The following is a 13460-nucleotide window of genomic DNA, read 5'->3' on the forward strand; positions in this document are numbered from 1 at the left end:
TCACTCTCTAAAAGAAAAAAAGTGTGTGTCAATTGGAAAAAAAAATCATTCGGTGTATTTCCTCCATAAAATTATGTGTGAGCCTCTGTAGTTAGGGAAGTGGAAAATGACTGCACACTGCATGGAAACAATGAGGGGTGACCTGGAGGCCTCCCTGGCACCTCAAAGGCACAGGTATCAGGAACCACAGGCTGTAGCTAGGACATAGAGCAGTCACACACAAGGGCAGTTGACTATGGGAGACCCCAGGGGACTCACTACCATTTTCTTATAAAGTAAAAGTAGGATGTGTAAACGCAGAATTTATTTTTTACATTTTTGATATTATTCTTTTATGTTTCTTTTTATTAATTTATTTATTCACTTTACAACCCAATCTCAGCCCCCCTGCCTTCCTCCCAGTCCCACCCTCACACATTACTCCCTCATTACCCTGTCTCCTTCTCATAGAAAGGGAAACTCCCCTTGGGTATTAGCCTTCTCTGAGACACCAAGTCATACCATGTCCAAGGACTTCCTCTTCCACTGAGGCCTGACCAGCTAGGGGAAGGGGAGCCAATGGCAGGCAACAGAATCAGAGATAGCCTCCCTGCTCAATTGTTAGGAGACCCACATGAAGACCAAGCTGCACATCTGCTACAAATGTGTAGGGGGCTGAAGTCCAGCTCCTGCATGGTTTTGGTTGGTGGTTTAGTCTCTGTGAGCCCCTATGGTCCCACGTTAGTTGATTCTGTGAGTCTTTTTGTATCCTTGACTCCTCCAGCTCCCTCAATCTCATCCCCCATAAGACTCCCAGAGCTCTGCCTGATGTTTGACTGTGGTTCTCTGCATCTGATTCCATCTGCTGCTGAATGGAAGCCTCTCAAGAGACAGTTATGCTAGGTTTCTGTTTGCAAGCATAACAGAGTATCATTTATAGTGTTGGGCTGGCTGTCTCCCATGGGATGGGTCTCAATTTTGGTCAGTCATTGGTTGGCCATTCCCTCAATCTCTGCTCAATCTTTATCCCCGTGCATCTTGTAGGCAGAACAAATTTTGGATTGAAGGTTCTGTGGGTGAGTTTATGTCCTCCCCCCTCTACTGGAAGTCCTACCTGGCTACAGGAGGAGACCACGTCAGTCTCCCTATCCCCTGCTACTAGGAGTCTCAGCTAGGGACACCCTCATAGATTCCTGGTCCTTCTGTCTCTACCCTTAGTATGCAGGGATTACAGGTGGTATGCCCCACCTCATCAGATTACAAAGGGCCAGCATGAGACCCATGTGGGGAGACCACGATGAACAAGCACTCTATCAACCATACCACATCCCTCCACTTCAAATAGCATTGTTGTCAACCTTAGCCCACATAGGAAAGTTAATAATAATAACTGTGCTGACATTCATAATCTTGTTTTTAAATATTCACATTCAGGAAAACATAATTATAGATGCCATGTTCTGGTAATCCCACGTTGGCATATTTTGTCAGACTTAGTTAATGAACTCTAGAAGCTCGCCTAAAGAAGCCTCTCCTCTCTCTCTCTCTCTCTCCTCCTCCCCCCTCCTTCCCTCCCTCCTCCTTCCCTTTTCTCTCCTCCTCCTTCTCTTCCTCCTTTTTCTCCCTCCCTCTCTCTCTCTCCCTCTCCCCCTGCACATGTGCACTTATATGTATGTAGGCCTGAGGTTTACATAAAGCTGTGTATCTTTCTCAATCACTGTCCCCTTATGTTTTGAGACAGAATCTCTCAGTGAGTCAGGAGCATATGGACTGGTTAGACTGGTTAGCCAGCAAGCCCCAGGGATCTGGCTCCCAATGCTGAGATCACAGGCCCACATGCCTTTTACTTGGGTGCTGAGAGGATCAAATGCAGATCCTAACACTTCCTTAACCATCTCCCCAGGCCATGAGTAAACTCTTTAGTTTCCCACATTAAATTTAAGATGTGTCTTCAGTCTTCCATATTTTGTCTGCAGATTTCAAGTGTATGGAGGCTCTGGGCATGGAATCTGGAGAGATCCATTCTGACCAGATCACTGCATCTTCCCAGTATGGTACCAACTGGTCTGTTGAGCGCTCCCGCCTGAACTACCCTGAAAACGGGTGGACACCAGGAGAGGACTCCTACAGGGAGTGGATCCAGGTAGGTGGCACAAGGCTAGGCATAGCTGAGACATATGAGGCACCTGGAAAGGCTTTCAAATAGAAATGGGTGCTAGAAGAAGTGCAGGCCGACAGGAGCCGGATGTAGATCTCTCCCGAGAGACACAGCCAGAATATAGCAAACACAGAGGCGAATGCCAGCAGCAAACCACTGAATTGAGAATAGGACCCCCGTTGAAGGAATCAGAGAAAGAACTGGAAGAGCTTGAAGGGGCTTGAGACCCTATATGTACAACAATGCCAAGCAACCAGAGCTTCCAGGGACTAAGCTACTACCTAAAGACTATACATGGACTGACCCTGGACTCTGACCTCATAGGTAGCAATGAATATCCTAGTAAGAGCACCAGTGGAAGGGGAAGCCCTGGGTCCTGCTAAGACTGAACCCCCAGTGAACTAGATTGTTGGGGGGAGGGTGGCAAGGGAGGGAGGATGGGGAAGGGAACACCCATAAAGAAGGGGAGGGGGGAGGGGGATGTTTGCCCGGAAACCGGGAAAGGGAATAACACTCGAAATGTATATAAGAAATACTCAAGTTAATAAATAAAAAAAAAAAAAGAAAGAAAGAAAAGAAATGGGTGCTAGGTCAAACACCCACATGTGAGTAGGGGAAGGGGCCCTGAATTCAGCCTATGCAAAATGATCATGCTCACATACAAAGAAACAGATCCAGCTCAGGTGACCCTGAGAAAACATTCTTTTCTTCTCGAGTCCTGTTTACTGCTCTTTCCAGAGTTTGAATAGATACCCTATTTCATTGGAACTAGATCTGAGTTTTCCCCCACCAACTACACATTCAAGTCCTAGGTTGATACATTATTTCATTGATGAAATATAGGAATTTTGTCTATAGTGTGTTTGAGATCTTTGTCTATAAGATTGAGGTTTGTTTGTTTGATTGGAGTAGAACATGCAAAATATACATGATTCTGTGTAGCTAATTGAGAGCATCTGATACCTTGCGTTTATGGACAAATATGGAATCCACATATGTACATCTTCATTAATGATTCTGTTGCTTCTGCTTTTACTAGGCTTCTAGATTCTTCCTTACTACAGCCACATATAGCCAATGGTCCTCATCCCCCAGGTTTTCTATTCTCCAGGAGTCATCCCTGGTACCATACTGAATACCTACCCTTGTGCAATCTTGACTTCTGGATGTCTCCACCTGTATTGTTTATTTGTCTTCTTATTGCAACACAATATCCTAAAAAAGCAACTTAAGGGAGAAAGGGTCTATTTTGGCTCATGGTTTCAGGTGAGAAATCGTGGAAGAGAAGATGTGGCAGCCTGAGCAAGAGGCAGCTAGTCACATTGTATCAGGAAGCAGAGAAAGCTGAATGCTGGTCCTCAGCTCACTTTCTCTCTTTTATGCAGTTCAGGACCATGCTGTCTACTTTTAGGGTATGTCTTCTCACCTCAATTAACCTAATTTAGAAAATCCCTCAAAGATATGTCCTAATATTTGTTTCCTTTGTGGTTCTAAATCCCATCACACTGGCAATCATGATTAACCATCACACCACTACCCAAGGCCCTGTGCTTGGTTTCATGTAGTCTGCACCATTGTTTAATAAAGCATGTGCATGTGAAAATTCTTCTTATATGCCAATCAATTGGCCTAAGAGTAGACAGAGCCTGTCTTTCATTTATTGCCTGATATATAGAAGTGACTGACTCCCAGAGAGAGTCTCTATGCAAGAAGAAAGCTGAGATAGTTTATCTTCCTTCTTTATGTCCATTGAAGTTTCAGTCATTTGAGCACAAATACAGGATTCTATTTTACTTTGCAAAGGTCAATATTAGTTTAACGTACACTTAAAGTGAAAGAGCCCATTCCAGGAGAGTGAACTCATGCTAACCTCTGAATGATAACACTGAGCCATGTGGAGAGGATGGGAAAAGATGAGGTCTCACTCAGGATTGCTGATGCCTGCTCTAGATGAAGCCAGAGGTGAAGTTAATTTGTTCATGGTAGCTTGTCTTTCCATGTCTCCAAACCCAAAGCAGTTCCTTGTGAATGACAGACACAGCTCTGGGAGAAGCTTGCATTTTTGCAGTGCTAAGCATGTCCGCATGTTAATGCACTTCTATTCTGGGTAACACAGACTTTACTCAATAATGGGGACCCTGTGGTCCTGCAGGGGTTCTGAAACTGCCATAGTTGCAATTCTTCTGCATAAGCCAGTTCTTCATTGGCAGAAATACAGAGTCAAAATTGGCATTCCTAAAGCACTTGTCAATGGGATGGAATCTTATACCATTTCACTAGGTGCAATCTGAGTTAGCCACAGAAGAATGCCATCCAAACCTTTCTCTGGTGGGATAGTGTGGTCAGGAGAAGCATGGCAATAACCATTCTACTTACATTCCTCCACCACTGAACTGCCTGGGGGCAGGAGGCAGACCTTTATATACCAGGTTGAAAGGGATAGCTGGTCTCTGAAATGTCTCTGTCTGGAAGGCAGAAGAGGAAGAATACTCAGGACAATTGCCCAAGCTTTTGTACAAGCAGTTTATGTCCCACTGTCAACGCTTTGTCATCCAATCACACTTAGCCCACCTCTGCATAGGGGAAGGGGCAAACTGTATTCAGTGAATGTACTAATGAGAGTGGCATCTCTCATAAGCCCCTTCTCATTGTTTGCCTCTGAGCTGTCCTGGCCACTTAACAGCTTGTAGACACTTTTCTTTTAGAGGTAGAGCCTCACATAGACCAAGATGCCCTTCAGTTCCCTATATACCTGAGGATGACCTTGAACTTCCAAACCCCTTATCCCACCCCTCCTGAATGCTGGAATTATGGATATGGATCAGAACAACTGGCTTTAAGTGGTGCTGGAGATGGAACTCAATCAAGGCTTCTTAAATGCTAGGCAAACACACCCTTTCAATTAGCTACATCCCCAGTTCCAACTGGGCATAGATTTGATCCAATCTCCTAACCCTGGAAAGAACTGAAACACCTTCATTTTAAAAGCAGAGACAATGAGACTGAGGAAAATCAGCAAGTAGTCAAGGACATAGGTGGGATCCTGGACTTGGAAACAAAGTATGCTGGGCTCCCAGATCCACCTGCTTCTTAACGTCACCAAATGTAGTGACTTTTTTATTCATTCTGCTTCATACACCAGGGTCACTCTCATGAGCATCAGACTCTATTCTCCTCTCCTTCCCTCTCAGTGAAGATGCTGTTGCTGGCTATGTGTAGGGACTTTGCCCCTCAGTGACTATGAAAGGTGACTATCACGGAAGCTGAGCTTCTCTTTCACATTGAGGTAAAATGGTCCTCCTTTTCCCTTGGCCCTCAGCGCTCATTTACACCCTTATATCTGTGTTCCCAGCAGGAGCAGTTATCATCCACCCATCACCTAATTATGAATAATTTCATGTGCTTCCAGCTTTTCTGAAGCTTCTTGGAAGAGGTTTGCTGGTTGTTTTCATCAGATAGATGTTTTATAAATTAACCAACAAGTACAGCGTAATTCAGATGAAGGGCCGAGGCAGGCGCTGCTAATCACTCAGCATAGCACACACGGCGGTGCACACGTACACTTCTATTTTTATGCACATGATTATGCAGATGACATTTGTCTTGATTTTCAGCTTTATCCCATTTTGCATGAAATATATGCCCCCACAAAACACGTTGCTGTAGCAACAACTAGAACAAATACTTGCATGTGTTAAGTTAATAAAGCAACATTGGAAACTGGCTTTCCTTAAACACAGGAACAGCCTTCAGTTCCCATTGTTTTCTCTAGGAAATTACCAAGTAACATTTTTTTTAAAAAAACAACAATACATCGTTAGCCATGGATATGAACGTCTACACTGGCGCTTCCTTTGAGATCCGTTGTCTGCAGGAAGCTTCAAAACAAGACAAGGAGCCGCCTGGTTAGACGGAACAAGAAGGGAAGTCCTGACTGGAAGGCTCTCCAATAGCCACACCCTGCTCAAGGCCACTTCACAAAAACCTCTTGTCAGTGAACACAGTTGAGCACACTACAAGATTTGCTCACTTTTTTCCCCAGAACACTCCATCTTGTGGTATGTATTCTAGGGTGCTTATCTTATTGAGTATAGTCTTCCTCTCATTGTATCTGTGGTGCAAACAAAATCCTTATTTTTGTGTGCATCATTAGAGCCTAACCTTAGACTCATGGAAATACGGTTCTTTCCCTACAAAAGAGTGACATGGCCTTTAGTCACGGAGGCACCACCAGCCAAGCACTAAGAATCTCAAGGAAACACGGGCTTGTTTTTCTTTTCTTCCATACAAAGTACATATCAGGTTGTGTTTGTTCAAGAAACATAGTCTCATAGATCCCAACCATAACCATTCACACACAAAGCAGAATTTAATTTGTTAATTATTCCAATGTTTTATTAATGATGGTGTTCACCACACTGTAAACAGATTTATCCTTCCAGCTTTAATTAAAGCTCTTGGGAGCATTTTCCTCAAAACAACTGTGACTTTCCCTGATTAAAATGCCAGGAGATAAAAAAAAATAAAAAATAAACGTTACAGCAAGAGACACAAGGCTGGGTGGAAGATGAACTCTGCTGATCCCTGATAAATAAAAATGGCACCAGGGAATAATCGATTGCCACCACCCCCCAGTGACTTTAGAAATAGAATTATTTGATAAATCAACTCAGGCTGAAACTTCATTTTTCTCCAAATGGGAGGGCATTGTCTTTTGTGGAAAAAGAAAATTTGAAACAGCTTATTTATGGCTCTGAGTACTCCAAAGGAGCAGAAAACAGTTGACTTCATAGCCACATTTTGTTGTTTGGTAAGTTAGCCCTAGTGTGGATAATTCACACCTGAATGTGCCTCTAGGAAAACAGTAGTCAGTTATAACTTGCTGGTATTGGAATCTGAGAAAACTTGAAGCGTGGGACAGGGACTGGGCAGATAGCTGTGCAAGCATGAGGTCCTAAGTTCCACCTTGAATCTATATAAAACAGCCTTCTATAATGGAAGTTGACTGTAATCCCAGCATTGATGAGGAGAAAATAGGAGGATCCCTGGGGTTGGCTGTTCTCTCAGTCTAGCCCATTTGGAGAACTCCAGGTAAATGAGAGATCCTGTCTCAAAAAGCAAGGAGGACAGACCCATGCTTCATCTCTGACCTCTACACACACACACACCATATACACACAAGAATTGAATTGTCTTTAAGAGAAGACAAAACTAGTTGGATCCTTTCAAGGACCAAATGAAATAAAGGTTTCACCTGGCAATCAACATTAATATACATTTTAATCATCTTTTAGGTAGAAAAAAATACTTGCTTATTCAGTTCAAAGTATTTGATTGGAAGCCCTTGCTTGCAACCTTGAGAGTATCCCCAAATTGAAAGTTAGAAGCTGACGTGATTTATCATAAAGACATAGATAGCTATTCGTGTTAACAAATTTTAGACAGCATTTTCTTTCCCTTTGTACTTTCTGGACTGATCCTTTGTTCTCAGGTGTTAAGTATGGAGCAAGTATCTCATTTGGAACCATTTTCAAGTTTTCGAGAAATTGCCAGCATCTTTTGGGTTTACAATCTGTAATGCTTTCTTCATGATCTCTTCCATCTGCCAAATTGACTAATCCAGAATGTGTATACAGCAGGGTTATTCTGACTGTAAACATTCTGTGTTTATAAACCAGACACTCTAGGGGGTGCATTGACTCATTCAGATCACTAGCAAATGGCTGAAATTACAATAAAATGATACTTTATAAATCTGTAACTAGAGAACTGACAGAAATAGCTCACTAGGTTTCCCAAATGTGGAATGATGCTTGTAAAATATAGTCTTAGCCAAATTAGGAAAGTACAGGTGTTCAGTTCAGTGTGTGGTCGTGTGTGTGTGTGTGTGTGTGTGTGTGTGTGTGTGTGTGTGTGTGTGTGTGTATGTATGTATGTGTGTTGCAACTAACGTTAGTACTCTAAATGTTTACCTGGAAGGTATATAAAATTTTCTTTAAAATATTCTGCCAGATGAGTCTTGGCAAATTCCTTTAGTATGAACTTACTCTGTCTTCTGCTTCCTGTACAGACCAGTGTTTTGCGCAGGTCTGATACTTAGGCTGTGTTCAGGCCAAAATCCAGGAGCTCATTGTTGCAGAAGCTCCTGTCCCCTGAACCACATTTCCTAAAATTGCCTCTCAGACTTTGGCCTTTAATATTACAGGTCATTTGAAGGTCATAAATAGAGATGCATTCATTTTAGAGTTTCAGGGTGTGGATACGATTGTGGGTAAACAGGAATTCATGTAACATTAATTGTTTCAATATTTTCACTGACTGTTTTGTCCCATAGAAGTTACCAATATGGTTTGAATAATTTTGGTTAAGTTGACCGACTAATTCTGTTTTAGAAATCAAACAAATGACTTTGCTAATGGGTATTTCATGTCAACGCCCCCTAGAGAGCATGAATAATGTTTGCAAATAATGTTGAAAGGCCTGCTGTTGTTCATTTAGAACTGTCCTGAAAGGGTAAGTGCAGCTTTGCCTTCTCGTTATTGAAACGACAGTGTCCTTTTTGAAACCTACATTCACCATTCGCAGTCACAACCTAGGAGAGATTACTTCTCCTTCCTAGGACATCTCAAGTCGAAGCATAGGACCAAAAATTGGTGGTAACATCATTTCCTTTTGTTTGCCCCGGCCTAAAGGTCCAGAGATTTGCAAGACCATGCAGCAAATCAGAACGTTGACACCCTTGTTACTACTCAGCTCTTAGTAAGCTGTGTAGAGCGTGTATTATTCCTGAGGAATAATAGCACTTTGAATCCCAACTGGCCACTGCTTAGTTACTGGTTGGAAGGTGGTGTTTATTAACTAGATTCATTACTGCAGAAGCTACAACTTTGACATAGGACTGATATGTGAAGAAATTTCTTAGTGTGGGCAGGGCTCAAACTGTGTGGAATAGGTAGGTTGTAGGCATAGAGACTTCTCTGTGATTTGCAGGCTGATGAGCAGTGCCCAAGCGGGTCATGTGCCTTCCCACACAATAGTTCTGACTAAAAAAAGCATTTGTGTAGATGTTCACTTTTTTCATGCCCAGCCTTCCCCTACCCCCAAAAAATAACCATCAAGAGGTTGGTTACTCACAGTATTCTGAACTCAGGTGTTAAATCATAAGATGGATCGGCTTCTGAATGGCAAGTGGTTTGCTACTGGGGTTTGAGACGGTGTTTGTGTGTGTGTGTGTGTGTGTGTGTGTGTGTGTGTGTGTGTGTGTGTGTGTCTGAAGTTACTAGATGCTTGATGCTCTTTAAACTGGGGTCTGGTTTCTTTAGTTTTCCAAAAATATACATACATTTGTTTACCCTATTCGGGAAAAATCATATCTCTATTCCCTTTGTTGTTTATCTTAAGTTTCTCTATTTTTAGTTTTTTATAGTGAAGTGTTTTTAGCTAAATAAATACAGATGTTATTTTAGATCACTATGCAATCACACTAAAAATTCAGAGCTAAGAATGAGTCTGAGGGGGAAAAAAAAAGAATGAGTCTGAGGAAGAGAAACACAGGATGAAATTGTCCGTCATAGTGACAAAAATCTTAGCAAAATGAGAATGAAATTAGCTCTCCTGCACATGTGAAATGTTACACACAGACATATTTTAGGTCTCCTGAAGTATGTCAATCAAAAAGTTTATTGTTGTTGTCTTTTAACTTCCAACATATTCCAGAGTAGGGAACAGAGGTTACAACACCTGTCTATTATTTATTAATTTATCTTTTCATGGGAAATAATACTACATTTTTATATTGGTTACCTAAATGACAGCCCATTAAGTGCTCTCAGTTACCAGCCAGCACCAAATCTGTGGACCAATGAGAAGGGACGGCTGATGGTTTCACATCTGTTTTGGGTGAAAAACTGTTCCTGTCTGCAGTACTGAAAATTTAAAGAACTTCTGTTATTATACAGTTGGGAATCCTCCGGGAGTAAAATGTTAATGAAATCCATAATGTGCACAGATTTTATGATAGCAGTTTTAGGAAATTCCTTTGGTGAGGTTTGTTGATTTCTGTCCCAGTGGTAATTATTGTACCTTTTACAGCGTGTGTTAATGTCAGCATTTAGGAGCAACGGCTACATTTATGCCGCGTGTAATGTAACACACTCATTCTTAAGCTTTAAATAACTTTCATATTGTAGTTTGGAAACCCCAGAGCAAAACCAAATATGTTCTTCAGAACTGGGAAGAACCCCTAGGTTGAAACTTCTAGCATATCTACAGATACCTTCTTCATTGATGGGAGAGAGGTTTGCACCCTTGCACCCAGGCTTAGATATGGATGGAGATGCAACACCTCTTGGTTAATATATCACTGAAAAGCTCTACATCATGAAAATTTTGGTCAATATCAAAAGAGTAATTTGGGTTGCTTGACCTGAAAAGAGACTGATATTCAAGTGAGTGTATGCATACACAAGTACACACACCTTCCATATACAAGCACACTCAAACATATATGTGTACAAAATACATGTACACATGTGAGCATACCTAAACACACACGTACACCCAAATACCTGTGCCTGTATGCATTTACACACAAACGTACATGCATCGATGGGTTATTTCCTTTCTTCACCCTTTCTCTCCCCTCCCTTAGCCATCTAATCTCATTCAACTCTAGGTTCCAATAAAGAGAGAAAAGTACATTAAATTTTAAAATGCTTTGTATATCCCAATAGTAATAAAATACATTATGCTTTTGTATTTCCAGCAGTTGACGAGAGTAGGCATTCGAGACTAATTTCACACATTATGACTAAGAATAATCACATGTGCACTTGTGCATGTGTCTTGTGCTTTAATTTTTTTCTCTTTTCCTCAAGGGGTTAAAAATGCATTTACGACATTTTTCTAATTGCCTTGTGTCAGGAGAACAAAGCCTTCATTCCAGCAAAGTTTTATTTTCCTTACAATTCTAATGCTTTAAACTTCTGACTACATTTTATGGATCTAGCAAAGAGAATAAACAAGCCCTTTCATTCTTTTAGCAAGCCTGGGAGGGCTATCGATACTGTTCTTCAGGGGGTAGGTGATTGGATGAGACAGCTTCTCTGGGCCTTTCAAGCATTTAAGATTCCATGATTCTATTAAAAATAAATGTACTTGATCGGGTAGTGCTCTGAGCTTGCCTGAGATGAAAATATAAGTATGTTGGAGCGTAGCTGGAACTCATTTTAAACACTATTGATAATGGCGTGAGGCAGCATGCAGCTAATTTTTTTTCCATTAAGAAAGTTTTTTTCCCCTTAGATCAAGTAATTGTTTGGGCTGCTTCAACCACAAAGCTCATCTGAGGAATTCATGCTGAAACTCTGCTTGTGGTGGGTCTGTTCCCCTTGATTCTTCTGAGCTAGTTTACAGGGACATACAGTTCATGATGACAAGAAGAAGGCCATGTATTTGCATCTTATGTGTCTCCAGTCCTGTAGAAAGTTTCTGCAAGGCTCAGCTTACCTACTTCCACAGTCTGCTTCCACCTTAAAGTTTGACCAAAACCCAGTCTCGTCTCTCCTTGAACAAAAGCCATGTTCACTCCTGAGCACATCAGCTTCCTGAAGAAGAACATTGGCTGTCTCTGGCTTCTAGACTTGAAGTGTTTACATACTGTGAAAGCCAGTAAATCCCACCTTAGACTAGAGAAAGACCAGACCCAGCTAGCCTCCTAGCTACAGGAGAAAGAACTTAAGCAGGGCCTTCAGTTTGAGAGTCTCTGGGAATTAAATACCAAATTTCTACTGGGAAATACTCAGGATAATGAAAAGTGAGGAAATCATAAGAAATGTGAAATCGTGTTGAATCCTTTTGCTATATTAAGAAGCTTGTGGAGCTTATAGGAAAAAGAAAAGAGATAACTTTTTAAGTTCCTAATTTTAACAAAGCAAGTATGGATGTGGTGAGCTAAATTTGGTGCTTATTTAAACATTTCCCAGAAAATCCATTCTAATCAAAGATCCACAACGGAACTCATGACTCCGTGTGGTGTGTCAGTTGCTTTTCTCATCCCTGTGACACCACCTGATGTAAGTAGCTCAAGGGAAGAGGCTTTATTTTGGCTCACAGTTTGGGGGTATAATTCACCATAATGGAGATGGAATGACTGCAAGGATAGGAGACACACAATTGTCACATTGTATCCACAGTCAGGAAGCAGAGAGATGGTGTGTCACATTGTATCCACAGTCAGGAAGCAGAGAGATGGTGTGTCACATTGTATCCACAGTCAGGAAGCAGAGAGATGGTGTATCACATTGTATCCACAGTCAGGAAGCAGAGATATGGTGTGTCACATTGTATCCACAGTCAGGAAGCAGAGAGATGGTGTGTCACATTGTATCCACAGTCAGGAAGCAGAGAGATGGTGTGTCACATTGTATCCACAGTCAGGAAGCAGAGAAAGAGATGATGCTGATGCTTAGCTTTCTCCTTTTCCTACAGTCCAGAACCCATTTGATGGAATGGTGCCACCCACAGTTTGGGCAGGATCTACTCCTTCAGTCTGCCTAACCTAGAAACTCCCTCACAGACATCCTCAGAGCTTTGTCTTCTCCTAGGCGATTCTATTGTCAAGTTGACAATTTTAATCATCATCTATAATAACTTAAACTTTTTAAGTATTTTTTAAAATCCAGACTAGGTGTTGCTAATTTCAATCGATATTTCATAGTGTAAATATTATATTATTCCTATAGTTTAGCATGTTTCCAATGACTGCATGCATTTATATTGGCATAATTATTTATTTGGAAGGCATCCATACCATAATGAAATAATTTATTTAGCAGTTATCCAACATATTTTAAAAAATCTTGTATACTTGTACACATGTAAAATATGCATACACATAGGTGCATATGACATAGAAGAGAAGGAAGGCAGACAGTACATTTTTGTGTGTTTAGTATGTTTTCTCTAAGATTAACTGGCTATTAAGTAGACAAATCTCATTTAGTGCAATATCCATGAAGATCATTTTTCAAGACTTCTGCTGGATGTTCTATGTCTGGCTGGGAATATGAGACAGGAATGCATGATTACACCTGGAAACTCAGCTACCCTTGTCAACTTCACAATGCAGTAGCCTAGCTCTCTTAGAGGGAAACACTTCTGCTTTCCAGAACAGTTTACATAAAAATCTGGTTTCTAAGTCACTTCCTACAAAATGTCTAGATTTAGGGTGTTTGTGTTTCTCATTTTAGATTCATCTCAATTAAAGTCTTTTATCAGACACAAATCATACAGATTAAGAATCATCATTCCATTTCTTTTTAAT

At 41.2% G+C, this 13460-nt stretch overlaps 1 protein-coding gene across 1 annotated transcript in view; it reads left to right on the plus strand.

Moving 5' to 3' along the window:
• Nucleotides 1-13460, plus strand: part of Nrp1 (neuropilin 1) — a 146617-nt gene that overhangs the window by 72733 nt on the left and 60424 nt on the right. The window contains 1 exon segment of the mRNA XM_032887401.1: nucleotides 1956-2122. Coding sequence (XP_032743292.1) covers nucleotides 1956-2122 — 167 coding nt within the window.

Source organism: Rattus rattus, chromosome 17, assembly GCF_011064425.1.
Source record: "Rattus rattus isolate New Zealand chromosome 17, Rrattus_CSIRO_v1, whole genome shotgun sequence".
Classification (NCBI taxonomy): domain Eukaryota; kingdom Metazoa; phylum Chordata; class Mammalia; order Rodentia; family Muridae; genus Rattus; species Rattus rattus.